The 27,723-nt window shown below is 36.1% G+C and overlaps 1 protein-coding gene across 2 annotated transcripts in view; it reads left to right on the plus strand.

The window, feature by feature from the left end:
- The window catches only part of VWA8 (von Willebrand factor A domain containing 8), a 178,181-nt gene that overhangs the window by 70,735 nt on the left and 79,723 nt on the right, over nucleotides 1-27,723 (plus strand). For both annotated transcript variants that reach the window (XM_063392166.1, XM_063392167.1), the window contains exons 20-25: nucleotides 417-488; nucleotides 10,843-10,919; nucleotides 22,930-23,005; nucleotides 23,645-23,780; nucleotides 25,101-25,220; nucleotides 27,085-27,290. In XM_063392166.1, the coding sequence (XP_063248236.1) occupies nucleotides 417-488; nucleotides 10,843-10,919; nucleotides 22,930-23,005; nucleotides 23,645-23,780; nucleotides 25,101-25,220; nucleotides 27,085-27,290 (687 nt within the window). The remainder of the gene's footprint in view (nucleotides 1-416; nucleotides 489-10,842; nucleotides 10,920-22,929; nucleotides 23,006-23,644; nucleotides 23,781-25,100; nucleotides 25,221-27,084; nucleotides 27,291-27,723) is intronic.

Below are 27,723 nucleotides of genomic sequence, written 5' to 3' on the forward strand. Positions count from 1 at the left end.
CATATGTCCTTTATTCTCTCTGTTTGGTTTCTGTAATGTTCTGCTAGGATATTGCTGGAAAATTGGCACAAACTAAAAGAAAGTTCTTACACTCTGGGTGACAGGCATTCAACCAGGCTAAAAGGAAACATACGAGGAATAATTACAGAGAATTAAAAGTATTTAGGGAAATCAGGTGCCCAAAATGAGTTTGAGCAGAGGACGTAAATGCTTCATTGTTCTAGTCAGTGGATATATTGTCACTGCTATTACTGGCTGAGAGTCTCTTGCTATGAAATAAGTAGCTGTAAGTATAAAGTTGAAAAATATTTGGCCCAAAGTCCTTGAAGATAGGTTTCTGTTATACCACTGTCATTAGTGAATGCATAAACTCGAGAGCATAAAATCAAGTGAAAATTGTGGTTTTGTTTCTCTAGCATATGATGGTAATGGAAGATATGCTCAAGGACTTTCTGTTGGGAGAACATCTTCTTTTAGTTGGCAACCAGGTGAGTTAAATATTTCTTGAAAGGCATGGAATGAACTCATTATTCAGTAATGAAATTAAATCTCTGTTTTGCTTCTTTATAATTGCATTCATTTCCACTACTGAGGTACTTGGCCCATTTTTCAATTCCTTATTTAACAGTGTCCAAGGGTTTTATGGGCACACATTTGTGGAAAATGTAAATGCCATAAATGTGTTTTATATGGCTGTCAGAGTAAAAAGTCAAGGCATTAATCACAGAATATTCTGAGTTGGAAGGGACCCATAAGGATTATCAAAGTACAACTCCTGGTCCTGCAAAGGACCATCTTCAAGAATCGCATACTGTGCCTGAGAGTGTTGACCAAATGCTTCTTGAACTCTGTCAGGCCTGACCACTTCCCTGGGGAACCTGTTCCAGTGCCCAAACACCCTCTGGGTGAAGAACCTTTTTCTGATATCCAATCTAAACCTCTCCTGACATAGTAAGAGCTATATGTAACATCACTATCATTAAAATCTTCGGTGAATGGCTTTGGTTATCCTTCTTGACTGTATCAAACCATGCCTTTAAAATCTCCAGTGGTAGGTAAGAGGTGTACACTTCAGTATTACCTAAATCTTATTGATAGCTAAATATTAGTTCTCTCTAAAAGAGTAACAGATTTGTGTAGTTCTTTGGCTAGTATCTTTGCTGATCAGTACTTTATTGGTGAGGTTGGTTTTTCCTCCAAAAAGTAATCCGCCTTTAGTTTAGCTGTCCCTTAGCCAGGATAAAATTATCTTTTAACAGGTGTTTCTCTTTTGGTTTTGCGTTAGTCCTTTAAAAGGTCTAACACAAAGCATTAATTATCTAACCAACATGGCAATGAATATAAAATGCTAATTATTATTAATGTGCATATATTGAAGTATGCTCTTGTCTGTTTAGCATCCTTGTTATCAGCTTGAATTTACAAAGATGGTGTATTTGAAAGCTCTGTAGACTTCTGATGGATAATGCCAGCTTCTCCAAAGGGCTTAATCTCTTCATAAACAGAAATTGATCTGTTTCATAAATGAAGCAAGATCTATTTATTCATTTGTTCGATTTCATAAACAGTCCTGCTGATGCCTGCTTCCAAGCTGGTATTGAAAAAGTTATGTAGTACAGATTGCCTGCAGCACCTGCTGTTGAGGAATAGAAGGAGCCGGCTGAACCACAGGAAAATGGAGGCAGGGACAGAGTCCTTAATGACAACTTTTGCAGTCCCTTGCTGCCAAAGCAAGAGTAGCAGGTCTGGGGACAGCAGCTATGGTCACCCAAGTGCTCAGTGGCTGCCAGACTGGTCCATGGTAAATGAGACAAGACAGAGATGAAGCTGGGAAGGCAAGTCAGCAGGTCCAGGCTGAGATCAGCAAGATACAGGGCCAAGCACAGCATCACCACAGTGTGGGTTGGGAAGGAACCAAGGAAAGGGCTTGAGTGTTAATGCAGCTCCTAAGACATGGGGGACAAAAGGAACCCTGGCAAGGCAGGAAAACCATGTCAGAGCTGACCTTCAACACCACCAAGTAAAACCCCAGGGGTGGGGAAAGAGCTTGTGTAGACCAGTGGTACAATCAGAGCTCCTGCCGCATCTGCCACATGGCAGAAAAGTTTTGAAGACTGTGCAAACACAATTATTAGGATATAAGGTATTTTTCCAGCCATTGTATTCTCATCTCTAATAATTTTATGCATGTCACATTTTGCCCCATCTTTTGAGTCTCTAGTTGAAGACAGCATTAAAAGATTTGACTGGATTGAAGTATTGGAACATACTGCTTTGATTCTAGACATCAGCTCAGCTATACCATTAAGCTGGAAGATCAGTTGGTTTGCTGAGCTTTCTTTTTGGCAAATCAGCAATACAGTTGTTGGTTGTTTTTTTTTAATTGCTAACATACTTTTGAGTACTTCCAGGTTTACGCTTTACGAATTTGTTCCACAGTTTTTATGTGTGACTAAGAAAAGACCAACAGGCTCTTTCCTTTCAAAATACTGTTTTTAAGTTTGAAGTGCTGTATTTGCCATTCTGCAGTCTTTCAGAACCACAGCAAACATTCTTCATTTCTTGGGAATGATCACTAACCATTTAGAAATTCCTTGGCTAGTTCCTTAAATATTTTACTGTAAATTTGTGCAGCTTGTGATGAATCATGTTCAAGTACTTTAAAAGCAACCGTATTACATCAATTGTGCTTTCATGCAGTGTGTGCTGATACCTCATTGAAATTATTAGACTTTTCATCCATTTTTTGTAAAGAAATTTATTAAAAAAAAATTCTTTCTTTTTTTCTGTTCAGTTACTTTTATCAGTTGAGTCGGTATAAGAAGCTAGGGTTTTGTGATTCCTTGATATATACATCAGTATGTACCTGTGTTTCCCATTTGGAAGAAATAGATAATGATTTTGAGGAGATACAAAGTACTCTTTTGTGTTTCTTTCTGTTAAACTTCTTGTTAGTGAATGAGTGAATCGTGAAAATTTAGTGTAATAACTGAAAATTAAAATTATCTGAACCTGGATATTTCAAAACATAGGACTCACATCTCTTTGAATGCTTGCGTCATTTCCTGGATATTTAGTTGAGTTGCCATTTACCTTAGGACATAATTTAGTCTTTCAAAATGATGACTGTGTAAGTGAGTATCTCCATTCAACTGTGATTTAACATGCAAGGCTTGACTGTAGTCTTTCTTTTAGAGTCTGGATTTGGTTTTGGTTGGTTTGACTAAATGTGGTTTTCCACCTTTGTCTCTTTTGTTTGCCCAACACATGTACACACACAAAATTCCTGTTAGCTTAAGACCTCTGTCTTTTCAAAGCCTGTAAATGTGGTTTCTTCTATAAATCTAAGAGCTGACTGATGAGAATCCTTTCACCAAGATTGTTTTCAAGGTACAGATTCTGATGATTAGTATCAGTGAATTATTATTAAATTATCTCGGTGGATGTTAGGGACTGACTTTTTTAATGGAACTGAGGAGAATTTGAAGACAAATGTTAGATACCAACAGATATTTTTAGAAGTACTTGGCTTCTAAAGTAAACTGTTTTACAGCAGTTCATTCATGTTTGTTCGCTGGGGCTTATATGGCCCAGGATTTCACAGTATAAATGTTTTAGATGAAATATAAATGTTTGTTTACGGTGATTGGTGATTTATTTTGGATGTTAAATGGAATGTGTTTCCATTTTGTATACAAACAAACAGGTTTCTTTGAGTTCAGTGGATAGATACAAATTTTCAGCTATGAAATAGCTTCCAAGTAAAGGACATGCCTGTGCCTTAAATATGGGTTCTGATATTGCTTCCTGAATGAGCCTGTAGTCTGAGGAATGAGACCATCTATGACCATCTACAGTTTTTCAAAGCACCTGCAATGCATCTTCTTTGGCTGAGAGTAAGAAGCTGCATATTACTCTCACACCAGCAGGCAAAGAACAGCAAGAGCCCCCAGTTATTTCAAATGTTGCAGTGACTGTTTACATACTTATTTAATACAGGTGTTGCAGTGGCTTTTGAACTTCATGAGACAGACTGGAGTCATGATTCTTACTACCTAGGAAAATTTTTAGGCTGTGTTTTTGTGGTATTTTTCCTGATGGACAATGTGCAATTCATGGATTGGCCTCTACTTGCTGTCTTGTACTGTCTCCTTGGATTTTCTTTGGCAAATGCAAGAGAAACTGTGTTAATAAATAGAATTTGTTTATGTGGAAAGTGTTGGAAAATAGCATTGGCTGAAATGATTTTATTTTGTCTCACAGTTTTAAATGTTATATATAACATTTCCCAAATTGTTGCATTTGGGGGTTATCTAAAAAGATGTGTTGGATGCTTTCATCTTTCTAGTCATAGGTGAGGTCTTGGCAACCATCAGCTGTCTTTGAAGATACCAAACATAGTATTTAGACTTATATAGGATCTGTGGCCTTCTGGATAGAGAAGACTCACAACCCTCTCACTTTGGAATTGTTTTATTGCCTTGAAATTCTAAAGCACCCAACAACATGTTAAGCAAAATTGAAGTTACTTTATTTGGCATGATTCTGTTGCCATGATGTATTGAGTGAGCTGTTCAGAAGCAGAATGAAGAATTCTATGAAGGTGCTAAATGGTGTAAATAATCTGAAAGAAACTCTAGCAGCACTTGTTGAAAGTGTTGATGTGAACCCACAGTAAGTAGACTATCAGAAATACATGAATTATGAGTACTTTATCCAGCCTACAAAGGTGATGAGTGGACTGGAGCATCTCTCTTACGAGGAAAGGTTGTGGGAGTGGGGCCTGTTTAGCTTGGAGAAGGGGATCTTGTCAATGTAAACAAATACCTTAAGGGTGGATGTCAGGACAACAGGGCCCAATTCTTTTCAGCAGTGCTCAACAATAGGACAAGGGCAACAGACACAAACTGAAATACAGGAAGTTCCATCTGAATATGAGGAAAAAACCTCTTTACTGTGAAGGTGAAAGAGCATTGGAATGTGCTGCCCAGAGAGGCTGTGAAGTATCCTTCTCTGGAGATTCTCAAAACCCTCCTGGATGCAATCCTGTACAACCTGCTGTAGGTGAACCTGCTTTAGCAGGGCCGTTGGGCTAGATGATCTCCAGAAGTCCCTTCTAACCCCAACTATTCTGTGATTAAAATAACTTAGAAATGTAATGGCATTCTGGTACATTTGCTAATATATTTCCCTGACAGAAGAATGTAATTTCATCCTTTCTGCTGTCTTTCTTTAACTGGGAGATCAACTTACATGAATACTTGGGCTCACACTAGGAATTTATTTTATTATTGAAGAATTTAGTAGGACAAATGATTGAGCCTTTCTTAAAGATATTTAAAATTACATGCTTGATTAGATCTTTTCTTCTAATATAATATTTTTATTCCTAACTCCCTGTGAAAATGAATTAAGTACAAACTGAGAGTGTAATAATATCAGTCATCAAAAAACTTGAAATAGCAAATGCTTGGCATTTCAACTTTTCTAGAAATAAGTCTTGTTTTCCTGCTTAAACTTGTTTAAAAATAGACAGTTTCCTCTGCAAGTCAAGAATGTACTATCCCAAACCAATTTTTTATTATTATTGTGAGCATGAAAAAACTGAACTCCAAATGAGCTAAATTGGGCCAAATACTATGATATTTCTTGTCTAGGGAATTAGGTATCACAGTTGTAGAAAACTCAGAAAATATTTCTCTTTGACTTGGTACAGTCAGTGTGTACACACAGGAGAATAGGCATGCTTTTTAAATGTCTCTGCTTACAGTATTGCTTTCTGCCTTTACACATAAACTGAAGAACCAGAATTTAAAAAGAAACAATGAATTGATTTTTCTTTTGGATATTTCTTCTGAGATTCTTTTCATCATAAACTTTTCATATGCTCCTCTCCATTGGACCACAGTTGTCTTACCTCACTGGAAATGATTGTGTTTAGCCTGACAGGGCTCTGAGTTGACGGGCTCTGGTTGTACTTAAAGTCAGAAAAAGGCATAAACTCTACAAACTTATCTAGAACTGCAGTCAGAGATGTATCCAAAGCATTCCATTCATGATTTCTATCAGGGAATAAAGTTGATTCTTACGGTGAAGTTTTCTTCTTTTGCTGTCACTATAATTTTTGTGTGCCCCAGATGATAAACTTGTAATTAAAAAATGAGATAACCACAGAACACTTACTTTTGTAACTGATAAATATGTAGATAGCAGCTGGGGCAAGAGTTAAAATCACCACTGCTTTTGCACAACTATTTAAATTTGTTGCTAACATTCAAGCAAGGTAGCCATGATAGGGTTGATTGCAATGGTCCTCTGGTAGCAGTGTCTTGAATCTGCTGGTGGCACACCTTCTGCAGCTATTAAAATGCATTATTGACAGTTTTTCCAAACAGGGCTTCTCAGCACTTGGAGTGTGTGAAATAATTCTGCGTAGGTACTGCGAGTTGCTTTGCTGCTAATAGTACATTTTTTTAGAGAACCAGAAATACATCCTCTGGTCTAAAAATCGCAGCCTCTGCCAAAATATATGCATTGCAAATGTCTTTGTTGACAGAAACACACAAGCTGTGGCCATGAAGGGTGGTTTGGTGCCAGACCCAGTGTTAGAAATGGCATGTTATCAAAATTGTTTTAATTTTCTTTATTTCCATTGTTCAGAAAAAGTTTCTGTAATAATGATAATACAACAATTTCTATGATGTTGGAAACTGAGAAGTCTGACATGAGGGTTCTGTGTACTAAAATTGTTGACTCAAATTTGTCTTTCATTCTCTAATAATGCAATTTTAAAAATACTAGAAAATAAAACTCCTTAAGGTGAAAAAGTGATAAACTGCTTTTTTACCAGTTTCAAAATTTGTTTCATTCCTTTGTAATGAAACGTGCTCTGAGATGGAGAAGGTGTGATTGCAATGTTTTAGCTGAAGGGCAGTAATGAAGAGCACAACACGGCAACCTCTCTACCTCCTTCAGTATGACCTTCAAATCGTTTAAAAGAAAATAAAAACGAGGCAGCATGGGTTATATATTTTATTTTTTTTTCTTTTTTGCTAAGAGGCAGACAAATAATTTTAAGAACTTTGGTCCAAAGGATTGTACTATAACTTTATTGTCTTTATTTGGGCTGTGCAGGGTATAAATTTGTCCCACTATTATGGGTCAGGTCTTCATCCTGAACTGCAAAATGCCTCCTGGGACTTAAAACAACCTTGTTTATATTTGAAACTGCAGCTTCTGCTAGGAAATGAAGCCATTTCATCCTTGGTAGCAAGTGTTTACAGTGTCAATTAGAAGGATTTTTAACTAAGGGATTATTTTGCCTTTTAATTGCATAATTCTTGTTTGTTGTTCATTAGTGCAGCTATTTACTTCCCATTTTTTCTATTTCAGTTGGTCCCGTGTGTCTGATGGAGTAAAAATTGTCTAATATGTGCTTTCTGAAGTATTTTTATTCTGTTCAGCTGAAACACCAACACAGATGTTCTCTTCTCTCTAATTAGCATATGTTTATATTTCTGTTAAATTAAGTAACTGCAGCATTGTGTATATAAATAGCACACAGCAAGTGTTAATGGCAAACTGGCTTGTCCTCTGAACATTACCTTAGGCTGCAATGATTGTAAAATTACATGAGATTATGTTCTGAATCCAATCCAAGTTTGGCTCAGTCTTTTAGTATGTTAAAGTGAAAGGTAGCTCAGGTTATTCCTGTTTAAATAGTTTACTGCTAGCTGTGTGAGTGTCCAGAAGATCCAGCTTGATCTTTGGCAGACAGGGCAAAGGAGGGTGACTTTGCTGCCATTTTTGTAATTTCTTGTTTCTTAAATGCCTGCAACTAGAGTTGATTTGGTTGGGTTTTTCCAAAATGTGTTGGCGTTTTCCTCGTCTTGTTCACCTGAAGACTACTAAATATATTCTTTATCCCATGGAGGTCAGCTGAATTTGGAACAAACCTGCTCTTTTTGCCTTACACTAATGCACAGTACTTAAGGAACAAACTCATCCAAGCTCTTGTTTTTTGTGTTTTCATAATGGTGCAAAAGAGCCTTCTGAATATCTTTGGTCCCTTCCTTTCTTTCTATTATATTGTGACTTCTCAGCGGAGTAGCTGAGACGAAGAAGAATGGTAACTTGTCATGAAGTAGGAATGTAGAGGGATGGAATCAAATAGCTTTGACGTGAACTTTGCTCCAGCTACTGTTGCCAACCAAAGATTTTATGTGGTACACCACAACCTCTGTGAAGGCACACAATGTACCCTCTGAAGCAGTTCAGTCTGGAAGCTGGGCAATGTTAACTTGTTTATAATAGCTTAAATCTGGTGGGAATGCCTTCTGGCTTTTACATACTGCATGCACCTTTTAAAAAATGTATGATGTTCTGAAATTGAAGTATACTCAAACAGAAGGAGATATCCTGAGAGTGTGGCGAGATGCACAGATTAGAATGAAGAAAGGGTGAGATGTGGTCACGGCACAGCTCCCATTGACTTCACTGGTTACTTTGGTAACTCTGCTCTTTCCCTTCCTCTGCAGTGGCCCTCCACCATGCTTGTGTCCTCTGAGGGTTCTTAGAAGTGAGGTGCTCTCCTCTTAATACACTTGGTGATGATAGCAACAAATACGCAAAACAAGTTGTTTGCTCCTCTTTCTACTGGAATGGGAGAAGAAGAAAAACACTAGCAGTACTATTTTTTAGTTGGGAGAATATATTTTTTTCAGGCATAATTCTAAGAATCTATCATAAATATAGAAACCACATGCTCTTTCTGTCGATGCACATGAACACATTTTCTTTTTTTCATTACAGTAACCATTTTGCTTGATATTAAGTATGTTTTACATTGATTCAGTATGTTGATCTATTTCATCATCTTTGTACTGGCCACAGCTGGCTGAAGTCCCACTCTGCACTGAAACAGGATACGCAATCTGCTTGGGCTCAGTACAGAAACTGTGTGCAGACATCTGCCCAGCCATCTTTAGCTCTCTTAGGGAAGGAAGCTGCTTTCAGCATGGGTGTTTTGTGCTTGACATTAGAAATGTTTATTCACCCATTTATGATTTGACTGCAAGTAGCAGGAAACGTGAATAAAACTGTGTGCACCACTAGGGGATTCTTAGCCTGTTTCTGGTTACTTTTAATGTCTCTGATGAAATTTCTAAACTTGCATATTTCCTCCCAAATCGATATGTCCTATAAGTTCCTGCAAGAACCTGTGAGCACAATTTCACTCCTTTCACAGCAGTGGAGAATTGTTTCAGCTGACAGTTTTCAGAAACTACTGGTGAAAGGTGTTAAATGTGTTGCAGCTTCTTACTATACCTAAAGCTGTAGATTCTTCTGAAGATTCAGATGGAAGATTTGTGAGGAGGCGTGTGGCAGAGCACTAACAGAGTTGGCTCTTCTGTGTGGGAGTCAAGTCTGCAGTAGAATGTAGGTAGTTCTATTTTTGTCTCCTCTGCAGTATTTTTTCCTCTGCTCTCATGGTGAGAACTCTCCTTCTGTGATTTCATTATACATATGTGTGTGATTCTGCATTCTTACAAATGTAGTCAGAGGAGAGACTGTGGTCCCATTTTAAGAAGCTTAAACAGTTTGCAGTTCTGTAGCTGGCAGTTACCATCACTCAGCTAGAACTTAGTCTTAGACATTTAGTCATAAATGTCGTAACGTGCAGCTCTGAAGGCTCCTATTCTGTTTCAGGGCCAAGTGAAACAGATTAGTAAATCTCAAATTGGTTTCATCTAATCTTTTTAATCTTTCTTTGGGTTATATTTATTTATTTATATTATTTACACTGGTGTGGACTATTAGATACATTCATGCAGTCAGAGTGATAATCTCATCAGAGGGATAATGTCTTGTCAAATAGCTTTTGGTTGGTCTATAATTGAGCTTTTCTTTCTACTGTTTCCTTTTTGTTTGCAACCTGTAGTGCTCTCACTGGCATTTTGAGCTTCCAAGTCAGCAGCTACCTCCTTACAGGAGGGATAAGAATTTTTGCATTTGAGCTGTCATCTTGGTCTGCATCTACATTAGCATTTCAGACCAGATCTAGAATGTACTTTTGAAGGGAATCTCCTTACTGCAGTTTGGTACATACCCATATCTCATAGGATGAGGATGAAGTGGAGGGTGTTCTGCAGCAGCCCACCTAATTTGTGCTCTTTAATAATTCCTTCCCTGGGACCAGGTTAGATCTGGACTGAAATACCAGTTCCTAAAATGCTTTTATAGGATGCACCAGGCTGTTGGCAACACCTAATTACATGTCATCATTTTCCACGGCTTGCGAGTACAGACATCCTTCAATAGAGCTATAGATCAGTTTTATCTCCAGCTGAATTCTGATTCCATCTGGATCTCTTTTTGTGACTCCAGTGGAATGGGATCAGCAGCTATTACCAAGACTGTGCCCAAATTTCATGTGACAGTTAAAGGATGATTCCTACGGCCACCAAGAATTAACTTTGCCTATTAAGTGCAAGACAACTTCCTAGCATTGACATTACAATACCTTTGTGAAATAAAAAGGCTGGAAAAACTTGTGTTAGTTAAAGGATGCTCAGCATGTGTGACATAATTCTAGGGACACAATCCAATTTCTGGTTATTTCTAGTAAGACAGATAAGTATTTTGTGAAAATATATATATATAAAATAAAATACATGTGATCAACTTGTGTTCATAATTTTCTGAAATAGATTGAAGTTGTATTTATCTCTGAAGGAGTATGGAGAGTATTTTAACCATTTTGGCAAGTTATCTTTTCTGTCTTTATAACTCTTAAATATGTGCATCTGTATTTTGTCTTAATGTTATATTTGTTTACTGCAGGGTGTTGGGAAAAACAAGGTTGTTGACAGATTCCTTCACCTTTTAAACAGACCCAGAGAGTATTTACAGCTGCATAGGTAAGAATGTGTTGGATTTCCATCCTTTTTGGTTTCAGTCAAATTTCTCATGTTATTAAAACTCATGTTTCTGAAGTTTAATGTGTTCTTACTGTTTGAACAAAGACCCCCTGTTATGGTAAGTGGCACAGACCACAGGAATTTGTCTGGCAGAGGCAATAAGCTGGCAGGTTGAGGAGTGGGTACAAGAATGTAATGCAATCACCTTGTTTGATACATGAGGAAGTAGAAGTCAAAGTGTGGTGATGCTAAACTTTGTTCAAGAAGAAAGTTATATTTTGCTGTCATTTCTGGAAAGATTTCCCTAAGCATGAGGTATTGTGTGAGGGAAAAGATGTTTGAACATATCACTCATCAGACAAGAAACATTTTACATAGTAAAACCTTTTTGGCTTTTTTCCTTTGGCACTCCTCCTAAGTGCATGTATTTCTTTCTCACCCATAAAAGTTTAGATTAGAAAATTATATCATAAGCTAAAAAACAGACTTCAAGACAATAAACCAGCCGAAAACAATTCAAAAGCTGAAATAATAGGAAATTATCTGCCTGGTTTTTATGACATGAACTAGAAACTAATAAATGGAAATAAATAATAAATATGTCTAGAAGACTCATTTTCAATTGAACTGAATCCCATTTCAGCTTCATTCCTAATCTTTATCTCTTTGTCTTCAACTTCCTAGCTTCATCACCCTGTCTCTTTCCATAAACACTTTTTTTTAAATAGTGCTAATAAAAATGTCCATCTTTGGTATTTTGTCCATTACAAACACATTCTTTGTAACACTTTCTCTCTCACTTTCTCACCCAGATTTTTGTCTTCAAATGTCTTGTACTTGTATTCCTGATAGCTCTATCTCATTACTTTTCTACTGCTGTTTTCCTTTATACTACCTATTCTAGACTTCCATCACTTCTATATGAAGTACTGCTTTTGTGACCTCCTGCTTTCAGCATTGTGTTAACTTTCCTACTTGGAACAGCCACCCACTTTGTCTGGATAAAATACACTGTGATTTTTGCAAATCCCAATTGTGTCACAAAGTACTGCAGTATTTCTGTCCTTTGTGTTTTCTCCAGTGATGAAGTAGAACAGTGCTTTAATATGAATCCATGTAGCTCAGGAGAACATTGTTCAAGCACCATGTTTGGGGTTTTCATGGGGCTGTAGCATGTATAAATTACAGTGTGGTAGTTGAGACATCACTAGGAAGAAAAATGTGCGTTTATTGTGTTGCCAATACAGTGTTCTATAGTCTCTATAAGATGCTGCTTATGATTACAGGGGGTTAGAAATAGGTTGAAATAGAAAATGAAGCAGAAAATGATGAGCTGTGCTATGCAGTTTTACAAAAATAATCCATGAATATAGAAAAATCGGAAATTTCTATCTTCTGGGTAGCATTTTGAAATGCTATGTGAAAAACTCAGTCTATATGATATTTTGGTTATACTTTACAGGGTGTTTAAACAAGGATTACAGTATTGTTAGTGCACTCTTCTGGATTCAAAACAAAGTAAGAGCAAGTTTACAAAAAAACCCAAACAGTTTCCTAGTAAGCTTTTACATACTTGGTGAGGGAGATTCAGTCAGTAGCTCATGGCATAGTTGTGCTTTATTACAAAATATTCTAGAATGCACGCTTCATCTTTGATAGCCGCGTGTGTTTTTCCAGATTTCCTAGCTAGCTACTGTAAGTACCTTTAAGCATGCCAAGGAAAGTATTTCTAGATATAATGCTTTTAATAGTGCCTGTATACATGAATTGCAGATCTTGACAAATTTGTTAGGGTGGGGTTTTTTGTTGGTTTGGGGTTTTTTTTACTGTCTTGATGAAAGAGTGTAAGGAGTTCTGCTGTTCTAACTCTACATATGTTCAATGACATTCAAGCACAGAGTAGTTACCTTAGAGGTAATAAGCTATTACCAGGAGTAATTTTAAAATCTCACACTAAAAGTTTAAGAGGATGAGAGGAGACACAAGACAGAAAAAGGAGTGTGTTTTTCCTTAAACTTCCTTTCTGATATCTGTATTTACTTGCTCTGCAACTGATTCACATGGGAAGGGTCAGCCTGACCTAAAGGTTTTGATTGTTTTGTGGAGGTTATAAATCATTTATCTTAACCTTTCATATTTTCTCATTGAAAAAATTTATATTGTTGAAATTTATAAGTCTTATAAATTATTTCAGTACCATAAAGCAGAAAATCATAATGGAAGGAAGCTGCAATTATATTCAATAATGACAGAAATTAAGAAAAATGTGTGCTTATGAATTATTCAAAAAGTTGGCTGCTTTTTCTTGCATACTTCCTAATATTAGCAGCTGATCAGGAGTTGACCAGCTCTCTCATTGCATTAATTGTGGAGTTATGGAAACAGGTAATATGGCACAGGCTCAGCACAGCCTCTTCCTAGGACTGCACTGATGAAGCATTTTGCTACTTTTCTGTGTTAAGGAAGTACTTGCATCTGCCAGGAATTCCCTGTCACTCCTTTCCTACAAGAGTAAGTTTCAGTAGAGAAATCCCAAATTTTGTTTACCCTCCTGGTATGGTTGTCTCCATTTTGTTCACCCAGGACACCACCTACATGTTACAGAATAAATGACAGCTTTACCTTGTTTAATATTAAAGAACTTTTAATAGTTCTTTGTAGAAATTAAACATGTGCTGGTTTTACAGCCAGTAAGAAATGGTATGTAAGAAAAATTGGTTTTCTCCAAGCTCATGTAACAGAGTCAAGTATTTGTGTTGCTCCTAAATTAGTGAACTCTGGGAAGCCTCATTGTTTTATGAACCTTTCTGTTACTACTTTTGCTATCTCTCCTGTGAGTGATGTGGAAAGAATTTTCCAGTGGTTCTACACAAAAATCTGAATCTGAAATTTGGTAGACTAAATTGGTATTTTGTTAAATCAGGAAAATAATTTTCTTGGAAACTGATAATCATAGAATCATAGAGTGTGCTGGGTTGGAAGGGAGCACTAGGATCATCAAAGTCCAGCTGCTGGCCTTGCACAGGAGCAAGAGCCACACCATGTTCCCAAGAGCACTGTCCAAATGCTTCTTGAACTCAGATACACTGCGACCACTTCCCTGGGAGCCTGTTCCAGTGCTCAACCACCCTCTGGGTGAAGAACCTTTTTCTAATATCCAAACTAAACCTCCCCTGACACAGCTTCAGGCCATTCCCTGGGGTCCTGTCACCTTGTCCTCTGGTTTCTGTCATGAGGACATCTTGCTTTATTGTTCTTTATTGTATATTTATGTTTAATTATATCTTGGGGGTTTTTTATTCTCTCATAATAATATCTTGCTTTGAATTACAAAGTCTCTAAAACGAAGAAGATTCCATAAAAAGAAGAAAAAATCATAAAAATTTAGAGAAGACCCATGCAAGAACATATGCCATATTAAGACTGTAAAATCCTTCTTAGCACTGATGAGAGCAATAGATAAGTATAAAACTGCAAGCTCTCAGCTCTCCTACATAAAAATGTCAGAAGAAAGTATCATGAACTTTAAATAGTTGTCTCCTTTGATATGATTGAAGAGAAAAAAAAAGATTAATTTTGCTTCTCTTATCATCAAATTACTAATTTCACACAAAAATGCTTTTTCTGGAGTAAGATGTTCTTTATCTGTCATTTAAGCATTCAAGTGTACATCTATTTGGAATTAAGTCATACTCTCAAGCTGCTTTTTATATTTCAATTAGAACGATTTCTCCTCCTTGCAGTTACTTATTTTGTGATGACTATATATACAAAACTACAGCATTTATCCTTTTGTTTTCAGTGCAAGCTGGATTTATTGTTCCAGTTTAGGGATTTTGGAAGGATTTTTTGGTTTTGTTTGGGGATTTTGGTTTTGTGGGGATTTTGGGGATTGTGAAGAAACTTCTGATAGAAAGTTTCCTAAAAGCCTGGGTTCTGACTATGAGGATGTAAACTTTAGCGACACGATTTTTATGGTAGTTTCTGGTGGTATAAATGAGGTGCTAAATGTGTAGGCATGTGGATTAATACATATGCATCAAGTTTTTGGAGTCATATATTGTATCTGATCATCAAAATACGGTGCTACACTTAATACAAAAGTGTAAAAAAATAAAAGAAATATTTAAATGTAGTTTATTCTGATATACTCATTTAGGCAACTAAAACAACTGGAAAAATACTGGGGAGAACACAATGTCAGCTCAAGACCTGTGAGAGCTGTCACCTCTGTTCTGCTAGTGTTGGATTTGCTTTAAGTCACATAGCCAAAAAGAGTTACTCGTAACATGAAATCTCTAAAATTATCGTCTGCCATCATGAATTGTGCTCTTAATTGCTCTGGTAGCAAACAAAAACCTCTCTGTCTTGATAGTGCCTATACGAAAAATTAATTGCAGAACATCTGTGTTCTAAGAAAGATGTTTGTTATGTTCAGGAAGGCATTAAGTTCATTTTTCTATGTTAAAACCTTTTCTTTAAAGTTTGGTGTACATTGTGCTCCTTGATTTTTTGAGGTATTCAAAATCTGGGCACTGTCTTGAGCACCTTGACTCTACATTGCCCTCTTTAGTAGGCGGTTGGACTAGATGACCTCCAGAGGTGCCTTCCAACCTCAACCACTCTGATTCTGTGATTTATCAATTTCTACAAGGTAGCTAGCTCTTTTTCAAGGTATGCTGTAGTAATGTTTTAGTCTTACAAAAAAAAAAAAAAAAAAAAAAAAAAAAAAAAAAAAAAAAAAAAAACACTAAAATGAGTTTATCTTATCTTCATAAAATTATATAATCATGGGAGGGGACTATTTGCACTGTCCTTAGCTGATGATCAAATGTGATAGTAGTAACAGTAGTTAAAGCTCTGAGAATTGAGAAACAGCTTCAGACTAAACATTGTTTTCAGAACACAGTGTGTTAATGAGAATAAATTCGATAGCTTCTAGATCATTTATTTATTGTTATGATATGCATGTAAATAATGAGTGATTGTTAAACAGAAGTTTCTCAGATTTTTCCAGCTTCATGCTGTGTCAATGACAGATTATCTGAAGCAAATGCAAAATTTGGAGCCCACAATCTCCTCTGCAAACTATCTGTCACTGTAGACTTTCCTCTATACAACTGAAAGTGATCGGGAATAAAGAGTACTTATCCTTTTCTGTTGTGATGGGAACTTGGTTACTCTTACCTAGTAGGAGAACTGGATCCCTCCTCTGGGCTACTAGAGATGTGGCCACTGAAGTCACGATAAATAAAGCTAGTCAGCTTCAACTCGAATGTTTTCAGTGTATAGATCTGCATAAGAACATCACCATCACTTACAGAAATAGAAGCTTTTGATGTGTAGACTGCAGTGTAATCTACATCAATAATTTATTGATGGCTATGAATGGATTTTCTGCTGCTCAAAACCTCAGTGAATCTGCGGATGTGAAATGATTGGTTCCATTCCATTGTTCTCTTTCTATGTATCAAGAAAATAATCTTCTAGGAAATTAGTTTATTGTGAAAAAGAGAATATGAATCTTCATAGAGAGAGATGACAAAAAGAGGGAATGTTTTTTAGTGTATGAGTGTTTTGTTCTCTGTGAAGTGAAAAATGTTAGAACAGCTTATAAATATGATGTGTTGCTTTTTCATGAAAATGGGGAATGTAGGAAGTTTTTCTTCTTTGGCTTTTGATAAAACAGGTTTTACCCCTAAATTGGCGATGTTAAGTCTTAATTCTCCATGTGATATCTTTTTTTGTACAAGTTGAGATAACTTATTTTTCTAAGCATTTACATATACACTACACCAATTTCTCTTTGTTGTAAATGTGATGTTTGACACTGCCAATGGAATACTAACTGCTATTGAAATTCTATTTTGTATCTGATGATCTTACTCTTCTCTTTCAAGATATGACACTGCCTTGTTCTATGTGTCCCAAAACATTTCCTTTCAAAGAATTTGCTTATCACATCTTGATTTGATATCATATCTTCCTGTCAGAGTTACTATATTTACTCTAGTGAATGATTATTGGAAAGTGTGATACAGAGCTTATTTTAAAAATCTACTGCATTTTGTGTTGTGCCTTTTCTAGTTCCCTACTAAATTACAGTAATCTGATGAGCTTTTTTCCAAAACTTACCTGCGTTTGCATATGTTATCCTTTTCAAAACAAATGTAATTTTGCTGTGATCTTTAACAATCTAATTAATGGGGAGTTTGGGGTAGGAAAATGAGCTTATGGTGTCCCTACAAGCAATACTTACTACAAACGGTGCATTAATCTTTAGATCTTAATTTTCTTTCCCTCTTTTTCAGCACATGTAATCAGTATAAAATCTAATTATCTGTTTCCCCTCTTGAGATAATTTAAAACTACCCTTTCAGCTTTATTGACTTCAGATTTTATAAATTCTAATTTAAAAAGTTGTTTCAGCTTCCTTTGCCCAAGACAAAGGTGGATACTAGAATTATAGTTTATTTCTTCTCAGAATTGCATTTTATTGTCATCTCTTGAAAGAACATAGGACCACATGAAATAATTCAAATGCTGATGTAGCTCTGCAAGTCTGTTTTTTAAAATGAACAGTACAGAAAAGATGTAGTGGGCTGTTGAAGGAGGTGTTCTATAGCTGCACTGGTTTATTTCAGTTGAACACAGCAAAGGCAGGGGGTGGGGGTGTTGTGTTGTGCTTTTGTTTGTTGGCAGCCACAAAACAAAAGCCTAGGTAATTTTTCCTCATGAGTCATGAATGTTTAGATTATTTTCTTTTAAAATTGTCCTTTATAGCGTGTGCTTTATTCTTTATGTAGGTCATGTTTGGAAATAAGTAATAAGATGACACATTTTTGTCATGAAGATTTATGTTGTGAAGCAGTGAGTGCATTAACTATATAATAGGTGTCTTCATGGGTTTTTTCACATGTTTTTTACCCATTTTCTTAAATTCATTTTCAGCCAATACAGAGTTGCAATGCTAAGCTTCCAAGATTTCATGCTAGTCAATGTTTCCAGTGTTAGCTTTTCATAAGCTGGCTGACTAGCTCTGTTATTGTCAGATTCCAGGTGTTAGAAAGCTACTTCATTTGTCTTTTTTGAAGGAATTGAATTCAGCTTTAATATTCTGCTGCATAGCTGTTATGGAGAAATAGCTCAGGTTAGAAGACCCTGTTGTTTCATTTTCCTCTAAAACTGAAGAGTTTCTCACCGTTTACTCAAATATATTCTTACAAGCAATAAGGGAGGCTGCAGGGTGTCCTGTTTCTCCACTTACGGATTTCACAGTTAGGGTGAGTGAATTTTGCATCTTGTTTTGGCAGATGGATCACATACAAGTAATTGTGTAACTTCAGATTAGAGCATATAATATGAATAAAGCATAACTCCCTTTGACCTTTCTTCTGCCACCTGCAGTCACATTGAGTAGTGAGTACCTTTATAGTCAAAATAATTTCTTGCATTTTAAACAAACTTATGTCCCGCTGAGTAGCTGTTACAGCCTAGCAGGGAAAAAAAAAAAGATGGATTTAATTATCAGTGCATACGAATAAGTCAAAAAGCCTTTATAGGGTTGTTTTTAACAGAGCAATGAAACATCTGCTTGGCTTTTCAGATATTTCAGAATGTCCTAAACATAGCAGTCAGATCATGCAATGGAATGACTCTGTGATAGGTTGGCTAAAGAAATTAATTTGTAAATGTCGAAATCATGGAGATTGATTCTTTGTGTTGGGATTGCCTGCTCTTCATCAAGATAATCCATGAGTGGATTAACTGACCAATTAACAGCTGCAAATGGCCTTTGGACTAATTATTTTTCAAATACTCTTCAAAATTAGGTCACAACAGATGGGTATATTCATGTGTGATTGACATGTAATTGAGAAGAAATGCATATCTATGTACATAGGTATTTAGATAATAGATGCCTCACAGAAATGAAGAAGAATTTCTAGAGCATACATTCTGCATCTCTGATTTTTCCTTTCAACTACCATAAAGTTTCGTGTGGTAAATCAGAAGGCCAAACCTGAGCTTGGTTTATGTAACCTTGTTACCATGAGCAGAGACTCCTAAAACACAGGGTTACCTTGCACAAATAATCTTTTACCCTTTTAGCCTCAGTGTAAGTACACACAGAAGCCAGGACTGTCTTCTTCTGTACTTGTCAAGATGGAGTAACTCCAGGGAATGTGACTGTGATGTTAGCTGGGGCCCTGACATTGTGTCCTGTATTTGGGCATAAGCCTTCCTGGTATTCAAGTCTTAAATTAAGCATTGGAACGCCTTTTGTTAAACTAGAGGGTAAAAATCTAACTCTCTGAGGCTGATGGGAATTTCTCCTGGCACAGTTCATGGTTCTTCTCCAGGAGGAAGGCGTTGCTGTCAGTGAAACAGAAACTGTCACAGTAGTATGTTTGAGTCAGTCTGCAGACCTCAGAAACAGCTGCCTTTAGGGTAAATAATGCAGCAGTAGCAAAAAATAAATAAAAGACAGTGAAATGAGCTAATAAACATGAGAAGAATTGTCAGAAGTCCTATTATGAATTGAGTGGTCCTGTCAGAGGAGTTGCTGTATTTCAGTAGTATTTTTTTTTCTTTTTCCTTTTTAAATGGAACATGTAAAAGTACATTCTTAGGAAAGGCGTTGGGGAGCTTTTCATATTTTTCTTTTACAATGAGGTGAAGTCAAATTCAGGTCAGTTGAGTAAGATGACAGTATGTCAGACAGTTTTTCTCACTCATTTCTACATTCCTACAGTCTTGCTTTTTTGTGTGAGACATTTTCATCTTGGGTACTAAATGTGATGAAATTAGGAGGTTTTGGTATTCATGTCTTTGTTAGAGCCAGTTAGCTAATATTAAGGTGCTATTATTACTAAGTGAAAGTAAATTGGAGTTTTTAATTCCTTTCCTGTGGGAATTTTGAGTGCCAGACATATTTTACATTTAGGAAATGCTGCTTGCCATGTTGTTCAAAAATATTTCAGACTTAGTGTGTTTTTAGCTTTCTATTTTTCAGTGCCTTTACATTTACATAATTCATTGCAAAGTGGAAATTTAAGAAAAAACCGTAAGGAGACAGTTTATTTTTAGCCATTCTTTACATGTTTATGTCATGGTGGGTTTCTGAAGAACAGAAATTAATGATATATAAGTGTACAGCATATGATCCTGAAAGGAAAATAACATTAATCTATAATAACCCTTGTAAAATCATTCATAGATACATGTTTGAATGTAATAGCCTAAGCAAATACAGGAGTTTTGCACATGCTTATATTATCAAGCCAATAGAATTAATATTTGACTTACATTTAACTTCTGTAATACATTGCAAATCCCCCAATATATTTCCTTAAATATTAAGGCTGACTATCAATTAAACAGAAGAGAGATAAAATAAGAAAAAAAAATTAGAAGATAGATTCAAGATGGCAATTTTTATTTTAGTTTGATAGCTTCTGTATTTTTTCTGATTATGCTACTTTTGTAATAGCACTTAAATGAACAGTAAACTCTTGTAGTGTTTATTTTCACAAAAAATATGTCAATTCAATCTTCTCTGAAGAATGAGATCATCCTAAGGATTTGTGTGGGCTGCTGACTATTATGGAATACTAATCACAACTTCGCATTCCATATTAAGAGGTTGTAAGTAATCTCTGCAGAGCCAGAGGATTAACTCGCTCAGCAAAAGCAAAATACTGTTTCATGTTCCAGTAAAACACCATTTTTCTTTTTTTTTGTCATCACCTGTGACCATCCATAGCATCTCTAGAGATCTTCATTTCCTGATGTATTCTGTTCACTTTATTATTTTCCATGCATTATTTCCTTAAGTGCAAATTTATGATCTGTAAAGCATCCTGTAATGCATCATCCTATACATTATTCTTGGCCTGTGCTATCCTCAGGTCCTCTCATTTTCTCACCTTTCTATTACTTTGAAGATATCACAGTTCAAATTTGACAAATTCTTCCCCTTTTTACCTTGTATTAATTCCTCAGATTTTTTCTTTGAGTTATTTCTGACTAATTAGTACCAGTGACTGTGACCTCCATATACTCTAGCATTTCGTTTACACATTTTAAAATTCTTCTGCATCTGCAACTGTATAGGCTTGAACCAGAAATGTTAACTTATAGTGGAGGGAGGCTGATACATACAATCTGAGTATTCAGTCTTTAAATAATCTGTGTTCAAGAAACAAATATCATTGGTTTGTTGTTATTTTTGGATCTGTTATTGATTTCTCTGCCCGTATAAATTGGTTAGACAGTAGAAGCTTTGTTTTTGTGTCTGTGGTAGAATTTCTAAGGTAATAGATAAATGCTACTGCTTATTTTAGTGATTTAAAAAGTTTTATATTGCAAGTGAATACAATGTTAATATAACTATTTGGGGTGGGGTTGCCTACATGTGACAGGATTAAATGAAGTGAAGGTGGTCCCATCTTTGTAACCTTTCCCCTTCTGGACTGAAGTTCAGATCAAGTAGTTAAACATTAGAAATCTCTCTGCCCTCTGCTTTATTCCTGTGCATGGAAACTGTGGGATAAATCAACTGTGGGCTTAAAGCTAAACAAGAAAATATTAGTTATTAGGGACACAAATCCTGCTGACAGCAGTTTCAAATAAAGGAAATGTGCAAGTTATGCTCTCAGTTTAAAACTGTAATTGGAAGCTGGCCACTTAATAGTGTGCTGCAAACAGTACTGTTTGATTTCCTGTACCCATGGAGCTTATCAGAATTGTTGGTTTTTACAAGGTGTTGCAAAATTAAAGATAGAACTAAGTGGATATTTGGAAGAGTGAGTCAGCTAGGCCTAAGCAAGCAGTTTTGTTACACAGCACAGCTGTGAAAGGTAAGAAGAGATTTTTGTTGCACCAAATGTCACATATAGTGCAAAGGTGACCAACCTTGCCAATGGGCCAGTATGTGGATCTCTAGCAGCGTTAAGAGAGGTTCTCCTGATGCATTTTGTCCTGTGATCGGCCCATCAGTCTTTTGACACAGATTAATCCAAATTTTGAAATACAGGAGGAAAGGGGTGACAAAACCAATTTGCCCTAAGATTGAATTTCCTGTTGCCCATGACAGCATGGGAGTCATGAGGACCTTCTGTCATGACCAACCTCTGGATCATTCTCTAGCTCTTTGATCCCTCTGAACCCCAAAGTAAATGGGGTTAATTATACAGATCTTAACAAAAGTCTGGGCAAGTATTTTATACAATCAGGAAGGGCTTTCCCTAGGTTATGGACATAATTTATGTAGGGGAATCCATTGTGGTGATATCTATTGTTTCACCTTTCTGAATTGCAAGTGTTTTTTATTTATCTGTACATTTTGTGGTGGTTAAAATAGATGAAAATAGTGGAAGTTAAGGAATATTCTCATTACAGATTTTAATTAGCACTATTTTAAATTAGAAGACAAGGTAATTCAGCAATTCAAACACAAATAAAATTTCAGAAAGAAATTCTGCTACTGAAGCCTCTGTCCCATCTAAGAGCTTATACTGTTCATGAGATGAAATGTCGCAAGCCAGTAGAGCTCAATAGAGCTAAAAATAATTGATTTTAAGAATTCCACATGATTGGTTGTTGGATTTGTTTGTTTGTAGGGGTTTTTGCATCATGATGTGTGGAGAACAGCTAAAACAGTAACAATTCCTGTTTGTCACATAAATGACAGTTTCAGCATACTTAACTGGAAATAGTATCATCAATAATGTGCCTGCATACAAGAAATACTTCTCAATGGTTTTGTTTTCAGGGTTTATGAGAAATGGAGAACTACTGTGAGAGTCCTGGCAGAGGCAGGGATATTCACTTTTGACCACTAAGCTGGCAGACTGTTGTTCCCAGTTATTCAAATATTCTAAAAAAAGATATCTTTTCCTCTTAGGAAAAAGTCACTAGTCAGTTTTTTATTTATTAATTTTGCATTTTATTGTAACTAAATTCCTGTGTATTTCTAATTAATACCACCTGCTTTTCCACATTTCAGGGATACCACTGTACAAAGCCTTACCCTACAACCTTCTGTAAAGGATGGTCTTATTATATATGAAGATTCACCACTGGTAAGTAGTGGCACTTGGATTTTATATTTGGAAATGGTTTTGATTTATAATGTTGATGCCTTGATTTTTCATGACACAGTGAGTGAGCATAGTAGCAAACATTTTATTAATTTTTATTTTGTCACATTTGCTAAGCCGAATGTGAATAAGATGATAATCTTGGGAGTCCCCATACACAAAATGACTATGGAAAATAATTTATTATTAACCTGACACATTCTAACTGGTAGAGTGGTATTTGCCTCCTTCTCCTCTGTAGCACCTCACACCTACATGCTAAGTTGGGCTCCAAACAGCTGTTGCAGCCATTCTTCTGTTCTTTCAGCTACATGCTGACAATCTAAATGCAAACTGGCTTTGTGCTTCTCTGTCTGCACTCCAAGTCCTTCACAGTCAGGCTCCTCACTCCCCTCCCCAGCCCACCCCTTTCCGTCCCTATCCAGGAGAAGTGGAAACACCCAACTTTCTTGTCTCACCTGCCTCCTCTTCCTTCTGTTGTGGTTTGGTCACAGCTTATCCCTGTTCTGAGTCCCTTTCTTGTCTCAGTGCCACCAAGGTGTCGCTGCTGCTCACTGAGAAATCAGTAATGCAGCTCCTCATAGGGTTTTGGTTGGTAGTGATGATTCCTTTCTCTTCTAGGTAAAAGCAGTGAAGTTCGGACATATTTTGGTAATTGATGAGGCGGACAAAGCACCAACAAACGTTACCTGTATCTTAAAAACTTTAGTAGAAAGTGGGGAAATGGTTTTGTCAGATGGAAGGCGAATTGTTGCCAGTAAGTAGAGTGAAAGCGTTTTCATTGTTTTCAGTAAAATGTAACATGTTGCTGGTTTTCAGCAATTACATTGCTCAGTAGCAACACAGAACAGTCCAAATGGATAAATTGTTGGTTGATAAAAAGTTCACAATTAAAGAATTTAGTCATTTTTTTTACTACTTTTCCATTAGCCACAAAAGTTTACTTAAATTAGCATTCTTGTGTATTTTGCTGAAGAATTAAAAAAAAATCCTGAATCCAGCAAAGTGTATCTTGACCTCTCTGCTTCTCATTCACCATAAGAAATAAAAATCTAGTTGAGAAAATTACAGTCTTGGTTATGCCCATCCTGACAGCTGGAGAATCATTTGATTGTGTCTAGAATGAAGATACGAGTATACCTAGGGTCAAACTGTTAATGGTTTTATCTAATGCTTACTTGATTATATGCTTGCTTCATTATTTAAATAGATCCTGCAGGATGAGAGCATCTGTAATTTGGTGGAATTTAACTCATCTGAATTTCAGGAAATAATTTTTTTTCATTATTTTTCAAATAAAGGCCATATTTGATGGTCTTTCTGGATGGTGCTAGATACCATACTTTATGCAACTAGTTTCATTTTAACAGCATTGGGAATAATGTTTGAGTGCAGCAATCATTCAACACTCACATGCCACACCTGAATTTTGTTTGTCCTTATAAACTCTAGGTGGGTGTATTCTAAGATATTTTGCTAGCCAGTCCTAATAATTACTGTAGTATTTTAGAGGCAGGTAAATGATTACCAAACACCATGTACCACTGGAATCCTGCTGAAAGGGAACAAGGTTCTCAATGGGGCCAGTCTGAGTAGTTTTGGAGAACCAAGTCTTCACATCTGTTAAATAATGTATCTCTGTCTTCTCACAAATTTTTGTAGTAACCAGGAAGAGTTTCAGTCCTGTCTTCCCAGATCAAATAATGTCAGACCTGTATAAAATCACATTTTATTCACCATTGGCATCACCATTTCAGTGAAATTAAATATAAAGGGGACAGGTAGTCTGCACCCCAAGAACAGTGGATGCATTTTTATGTTTTTTCAATTAAACACTTTGGTTAGATTTTTATGAAACAAACTATGAAACTTTGAAATGAAACCTAGGAAACTCAGTTGAATGACATGTAAGAAGCTATTGAGCCTTTTTTTTCTAACTGTTCTTCTAATTCTAAGAAGAATATAATTGAATTAGAAGAATTTTTCTTCTAAGAATTCTTCACCTAATCTATTTATGTTCATTCATGCAGTATTGCAAAGCTTAAATATGCAAGTAATACATTTCATTTTTTTCCAGATCATGCTCATGTAGAGGGGAGAGAAAATGTAATAGCTATTCATCCTGATTTTAGAATGATAGTTCTGGCAAATAGGCCTGGATTTCCTTTCCTGGGTAATGACTTTTTTGGCACATTAGGTAAGTGATTCATATTAATTTATGATCTTTAATAAACTTGACTAATAGAATATCTGTCTTTATTAATTAGATTTTGAGGAGAAGGGTCCCTTATCCCTACTGATACTTTGTTTCACATAAGACACTAAGACTATCATGTAAATTTATGTATCTTAATAAAAGTGCCCAAACTTGCCAGGAGGGGAAAAGCTGTATGTGATCATTTCTGTTAAAATTATTTTGTCTTATGGGATGTGGATGGACATTGCAGACAGAAGGTATACAAATACAGCAAACAAATCAACTGTAAGCTTGACACCTGACATCTCTCTCAACTGCTCACTATCTTTTTCCCCATATCAAACAAGCCACAGCTCATGTGCTGTCCTGTTTGGTACAAGAGATGGTAGCTTGATGGATGGTTCTTTTCTTTCCTTTCACCAGTAAAGGTTACTGTATTTTTTGCTGCTAGCACTGTGCTACCTGCTTCATAATCCTCATTTGATTCTCCATGCATATAGCCGTGTATGACAGCCTTAGTAAAATACATATATTTGACAAGATACTGAGTTAATCTCAGTGTTACGTGAGGCTGTCCAAATAGCACATCAATAATTTTCATAACAACAGAAAACTTATTTTGGAAAGCCTCTGGTAGTTCCCAGAAATTCTGTGTATCAACAAAGAATCCCTAGAGCTTCATCTCACAGCAAAAGCAAGAAATTAAGTTGCATAAGGGAAAGTAGTGAAGCATCCATTGCTCCTTATATTCCAGTGTTAGTTTAAGTGGGCCTCTGGCAAGGTTTTAGCATTGTTATGTGATGGCTGTGAATTGAATACCCTCCAGACTATACTGACTGTATTATCTATGTTAGCTTGGCCATTTATATGCAGGAACCTAATTTATATGGTTTTGCCTATTAACTTTGGCCCTAATGCTTATTCTGCAAGAAATTACATACTCAAAAAAGCAGGTGCAAACCCAGTTCCATATTACCTGGCTGTTCTTTGGTTTTCAGGTGAATTCACTGAATGGACATTCTCTGTCTGAAACTTTGGCTCTGAATTTCAGCAAGCTATGTTGCCCCAAGAGAATTTATTGTAGTGTATTTCTTTTTCATAGCCTAATTTCCTGCCTTAAATGTACCCTTTAAACAAAACCAATCATCCCAGTGTTTACTGCTTTTGATCCACATGGCAGAAGTGTGGTTGAGATTTTGAGGTTCTTTATTGATACTGTTTTTCCAGCTTAGGGTTTCTTCTGCTTTTAATTCAAGTTCTCTTTCTGCTGATGTGATCATGCTTCTTTAAAGCTTTGTACAACTGTTTAGAGAATTTTTGTGAATAAACTTGATTTATAGGTTATATGATTGGGATAAGTATAATGCCAATGTATGGAAGGAATATCATGCCGAATTTCTTACCATAGTTTAAGACAGGCAGGGAGAAAAGATAAGATAAATTCAGTATTTTCTCTAGACCTCTTAACTGGGTTTGCTTTAGGGCCTTCCTGCATTTCAAGATTTCCCTGCACTCTATGTTGTTTTGAAGGGGTTCACAAATAAGTTCCATTCAACCAGTTATGTTTTCTTAAAGTTTTTTTTCTCTTACTTCTTCCTGCACTCATTTGACTTGTGTTTCTTCTTGAAGGTAATTTTTCCCTCCTGAAATCAGTTCCATTAAAATGACAGGAGAGATCTCTGTGTTTCCAGAAACCTCGGTGTTCTTCATAGTTTGTACTTCACATTTTTCACAGTTTTAGCAACTTGGTTCTCAGCATTCTTTTGAGTCATATCTTTTCTATTAAAGGTGCTGTATTAAACTTAAAGGGGCTGTTGTGATGCTACTTCTTTATAAATGACTTAACTTTGTGGGTTTTTTGTAGGTGACATCTTTAGTTGCCATGCTGTTGATAATCCCAAGCCACAGTCAGAACTGGCAATGCTTAAACAGTATGGTCCCGATGTTCCAGAGGCGACTCTGCAGAAGCTGGTAGCTGCTTTTGGAGAGCTCAGGAGCTTAGCTGACCAAGGAATTATCAACTACCCCTATTCAACTAGAGAAGTTGTGAACATTGTGAAACATTTACAGGTACAGTACATCAGATTTAATTGAAAACTTGAGTTCATCAATACTAATTTTTTAAAGCCTGAAGGTTTTAGAAAAAAGATGCTATTATTGTTCATGCATTTTTATTTAGTTCTTAGGAAAAAATTTACATTTTGAAAGGAACATAATATTCAGATATTCAGTCAGAGGGTAAGGATGACAGAGGTGCATGGGCAGATTTTTTTTCCTACATATTTATTTATGGATAGAAATAAACCCTGTAAGTCTGTTTTTCTACTGTGTGAGAAAAAAATCGCATACTGTGAGTACAGTGTGCAATGTTCATTCTGACCCTCATTATACAATTCCTTACTCAACATATAATACTTCCAGGACAGTGCAACTATTCATTTTATTCTGCTATAAATTTTGTGGATTTAATCCTTTCCTGTGAAACAACATTTCCTGCTGCATA

This window comes from Prinia subflava, chromosome 3 (genome assembly GCF_021018805.1).
Source record: "Prinia subflava isolate CZ2003 ecotype Zambia chromosome 3, Cam_Psub_1.2, whole genome shotgun sequence".
In the NCBI taxonomy this organism is placed as follows: Eukaryota; Metazoa; Chordata; class Aves; order Passeriformes; family Cisticolidae; genus Prinia; species Prinia subflava.